A 4406-nucleotide genomic window follows, 5' to 3' on the forward strand; every position below is an offset into this window, starting at 1 on the left:
TGATTCCGGGGTTACACCTAATCAGTCTTGTTCTCCAACTCCAAACCCCGTCTAATGACATATTTATTTTAGTTAGAGGTTATGAAAATTAGCTGGTGGATGGTAGATTATAAAAAGTTAAATTGTAAAAAGTGAATTGTATAATATACATAAACTATTGAAAAACAGATTGCTGAATTATTACAATCTATAAATTAAATTATTTAAATTAAATTATACAGTCTGTCTCTTTTATTTTAACTTGTATCACAATCCATAGTATACAAACTAAAACCAACAGAACCTAAATCCAATTGTCCCAAACCTATCAATTCTTTAGCCACCATGATTTGCCGAAGCATACGAGCAGAAACAAATCGCTGCGAGTGCGAAACTAATTCATTCCAATCCTCCACGTCAGGCACCTAAGCAGTAGCACATAACGATATCCACTTCAGTTTTCTTGTCCAGACTAACAACCTGAAAAGCGAGTATTTTATACGGCCACCAGGTCTGCACGCACCCGGCACCTAGTTCTCTCCGTTGCAAGCCACTCCTCCCCACAAAATCTCTTCTTTCCCCTCTACTTCTCCAATTGAGGCGTGTTGCGCGAAAATTGTGGGCATTTTGAGTTTCGTTGCGCGGAAAAGATTTCGTTTTCCAGTTCGATTTTATGCCAAAAGTGAACTAGAATTTTTCGCCGGATTGATGAAGGCTTCTTCGCGGCAAGCCACATGAATTAAGCGGAGCTGTGGCGGCTATCCAACCGTTTCCGACCGGATAGAGAAGAAAGGTGTCCACTGAGGAAGGCATTGGAGGCTAATCCGAAGAAATTATCCAAATCCCTGCATTGCTCGCGTCAAAAAATTGATGGGAGCTGCGCCGTCGAGCGTGATGGGGCCAGAGGGGTACGGCCGGGAACGGGGCCAGACGTCGCTGGGCGACATGCCGGAGGGCTGCGTGGCGGCGGTGCTGCTCTACCTCGACCCGCCGGAGATCTGCCACGTCGCCCGCCTCAACCGGGCGTTCCGCGGGGCGGCCTCCGCCGACTGCGTCTGGACCGCTAAGTTTCCTGCCAACTACCGGTACTTAGCCGCGCTCGCCGCTGCAGCCGACGACGACTGCGGCTGCGACGACCCCACCGAAGGCAATGTCAGGTGCTGCTCCTCTGCGACGATCAAGAAGGAGATATACGCGCGTCTATGCCGGCCCACCCACTTCGACGGTCGCACCAAGGTAGTTAGTTTTTTTTTTTCATGTCTAGCTGTTAGAATGGCTCTTGTTAGAAGATTGTGTATGGTGATTAGTTTGTTGGTTTACTGGGACGGGAAAATATAATGTATTTCTGTAGATATCTGGATGGCTTTCTTCAGGTTTGGATTTAGTTCTGCGAACAGGCAGATTGTGGTGTTGAGTTAGATTTGCTAATTGTTATTGATTTTTTATGGGGACTTTTGGAATGAGAATTACTTGATTTCTTGAGTAGTTTGAGCAATTCAACGTTTGACAAATTGGGGCGCTACTAGGGAAATAAGAAGTCGAATCTGCAGAAGTAGAGGAAATAGACCTTATTTGTATTTTTATGTTTGATGTCTTCAGTGATGTTTGCTCTTGGTTTTCTCCCAATGCTGCTGCTGTGATCTGACTAAAAACACTTGTTTGTGCAGGAATTCTGGATTGAAAAGAACAAGGGAGGCCTTTGCATGTCCATATCTTCAAAGGCTATGTCGATCACAGGTATAGATGATCGGAGGTATTGGAGCCACCTGTCCACAGAGGAATCAAGGTACTTCCTCCTTGTTTTTGTAAAGGTACTCGTTAGGCGTTAATATTAAATTCAATAGAACTTCTTACTGTATGCCTATTCAGATGTTTTGTTTGCTTATGATATTGAGTATGACATAATGGGAAAGGAAAATCATGGAATACTTTTATTATGCTATGGTTTGAAATGGTTATCCATAGTCATTGGTGTATTGGAAACTCTTGCTTGATGTTTGCTATTATCTTAAATAGTCTGAGTTTCAACCGCTATTTATTCTTTTTATGACCATGTGCTATATTTATTTTGTTAGTAAACTGGAGGAAAACCAGAGTTTTGTGTAAAAAAAAAAAAAACCTTTGTTTAGTACATATGCATATTTCTTCCACATACCTGCGCAACAAGAAAGGCTTATGCTGCATGGTCTATTCAGATGATGTTTTTCAGACATTAAGATTAGCCTTTACAAATAGAGAATGGTCACCATGCCTGACAACTTCTCCAAACTCCAAACTTTTAGTAACAACTTATAGCTTTGCAAGCTAGTCAAGTCCTTGGAGTGTGATTAGCTCATATTGGTGGTTAATTAAAATATGTGGTTTGGCAGTTGAATTTTGGAGGATTGTTGATCATTATTTTCTTTAGGCTATGTGCTCTATTAAATGTTACTAAGCTCATAGGCTGACATACATGTCTGGGCAGATTTTACATTTTTAAGCACTTAATGCTACTGTATTATTTTGTTGTCATTTTTGAAGTATAGAATCATGAGACCAATCATCATGCTGCATACAACCAAATCCAATCACTTCATTCTCACTGAAAAGCATCTAGGTGTACCCTTATCTCCAATCTTATAACTTCTGTTGCGGATTGTACCTTCCCAATATAGGTTCTGATGTGATTTGATTTATTGTGCATACTGATACATGATTTGTTGTCCATTTACATTATTGTCCCGTTCTTGTTCTTGCATGTATCAGTAAGCACCCCACTGCATTATCAGTCATTGTCATCTTGCCTCAACACCTGAAAGATAGCTTATACATTTTTTGTTAATGCAAATTAGAGCATGTTAGGATACGAGGATTTCACTATTAAATTTAAACCAAACCTCCAAACACCGAATATTGTCAGCTGATCTATTGATGATTGTGTAATTGTATTAACAGTTCTGCAGAATTTTAGTTCTCTCAGATATTTTACAAAAGGAAATTCACTTTGCATGATGTGTTGCTGTTGTTGTAACTTCGTCCATCCTATAATTACCTGTTTGAGCTCTTTTCATGTACAATCACCTCTGAAGTCACCAAATAAGAGAAGATTAAGTTTCTAAGTTTTTCATTGCAGATTTCATAGTGTTGCCTATCTTCATCAAATCTGGTGGCTTGAGGTGGTTGGGGAGGTTGATTTCTGCTTTCCTGCTGGTTCATATAGCCTTTTCTTCCGGCTCCACTTGGGTCCACCACACAAGTGGATGGGCCGCCGGGTCCGTAGCTCTGAACTCATTCACGGTTGGGACATCAAACCAACACGGTTCCAGCTCTCAACTTCGGATGATCAGCATTCTACATCTGAGCACTATCTAGAAAGACCAGGAGCCTGGATCCTTCACCATGTCGGCGATTTTGTCGTATCGAGTTCAGATGAGCTGACGAAACTCAAGTTCTCCATGATGCAGATTGATTGCACACATACAAAAGGTGGTCTATGTGTCGACTCTGTTCTTATTTACCCCAAGGATCACCAACACGAGGAGTGCATAATCTATGAGCAAATTTTGTAAAAACAAGCTGCATCACTCCATGCAGCATTGAGTGGGATGCCTAGCCTTTTCCCCAGTGTGCATATTCTTTTTCCGAGAGTTTTGCATGAACATAAAGCCTTTTCCTGTATTTTTTTTGTAGTGTTAGTCAAATAAGTAGGGACATGGGAGTCAGGAAGATTTAGATGTAGGTATATTGATGTACGATTCCTAGAAATAGCAGTTTCCTTTGTTGTTCATTGAGATAGTGATGTTTAGGGATAATGTTTTCCTGGATCTTATGGTAGTGAGATCTTGTATTTAAACAGATTGGGATTTGAGAACACTGATGTTTCCAGTCTGTTTTACTTGGCTGTTTCTTTGGACAACACTTTGAGATGAAGTTGCTTACCTCGGGCTCGGGGTGCTCGTCGTTTCACTACGAGATGCCATGTGCCTGAACATACTGACTACTGATTTGTAACTTGTAAGTGCACGCTGCATAGGCTGTCGCCCACGACTGCGGCCTTCCAATTTTGTTGACCCCCTAGCAAAGGAGATTGCTTCTCGGCCTGATGCTTGGTGTAAGGCGTCGAATTTTGCTCAGGCTCAGGTTCGTTCAGTCGCCACTCAACTCCAAGCAAAAAGAAGCCAACAAGTCGCCGTGGTCGGCGTTCGGAAGTTGGAGCAACGACGCCACCGGAACTCCCGAAGAGGATTGAAGATGAGCCCCGGCGCCGCGTGGAGAAATCCCACCAAATTCGGGCGAGAAAGCATGCAATCGACGGAGCTCATGGCCGCTGTGATCGATCGTCACGTCGCGGCGCCCGTGCGGATCTCCAACAATTAATCCGCACAAGCAAGCGGCCGGGGCGGGGGTGCTGATGTGGAATCCGCCGTGGTCGGAGTTTGAAATAACGA

General features: G+C 42.8%; 1 protein-coding gene across 2 annotated transcripts; it reads left to right on the top strand.

Annotated features, from left to right (window-relative positions):
• Nucleotides 1–323: 323 nt before the first annotated feature.
• LOC133924794 (F-box protein PP2-A13-like) lies at nucleotides 324–3843 on the top strand. Of its 2 annotated transcripts, none has more exons than XM_062370506.1 (3): nucleotides 324–1215; nucleotides 1647–1790; nucleotides 3092–3238. In XM_062370506.1, exons 1-3 carry the CDS (start codon nucleotides 850–852, stop codon nucleotides 3098–3100), a joined length of 519 nt encoding a protein of 172 aa, XP_062226490.1. In that variant the 5' UTR covers nucleotides 324–849; the 3' UTR covers nucleotides 3101–3238. The 2 variants fall into 2 exon arrangements, with proteins under 2 accessions (XP_062226490.1, XP_062226489.1); XM_062370505.1 differs by having other exon boundaries at nucleotides 331–1215; nucleotides 1647–1765; nucleotides 3092–3843.
• The last annotated feature ends 563 nt before the right edge of the window (nucleotides 3844–4406 follow it).

This window comes from Phragmites australis, chromosome 7 (genome assembly GCF_958298935.1).
Source record: "Phragmites australis chromosome 7, lpPhrAust1.1, whole genome shotgun sequence".
NCBI classification, from domain to species: Eukaryota; Viridiplantae; Streptophyta; class Magnoliopsida; order Poales; family Poaceae; genus Phragmites; species Phragmites australis.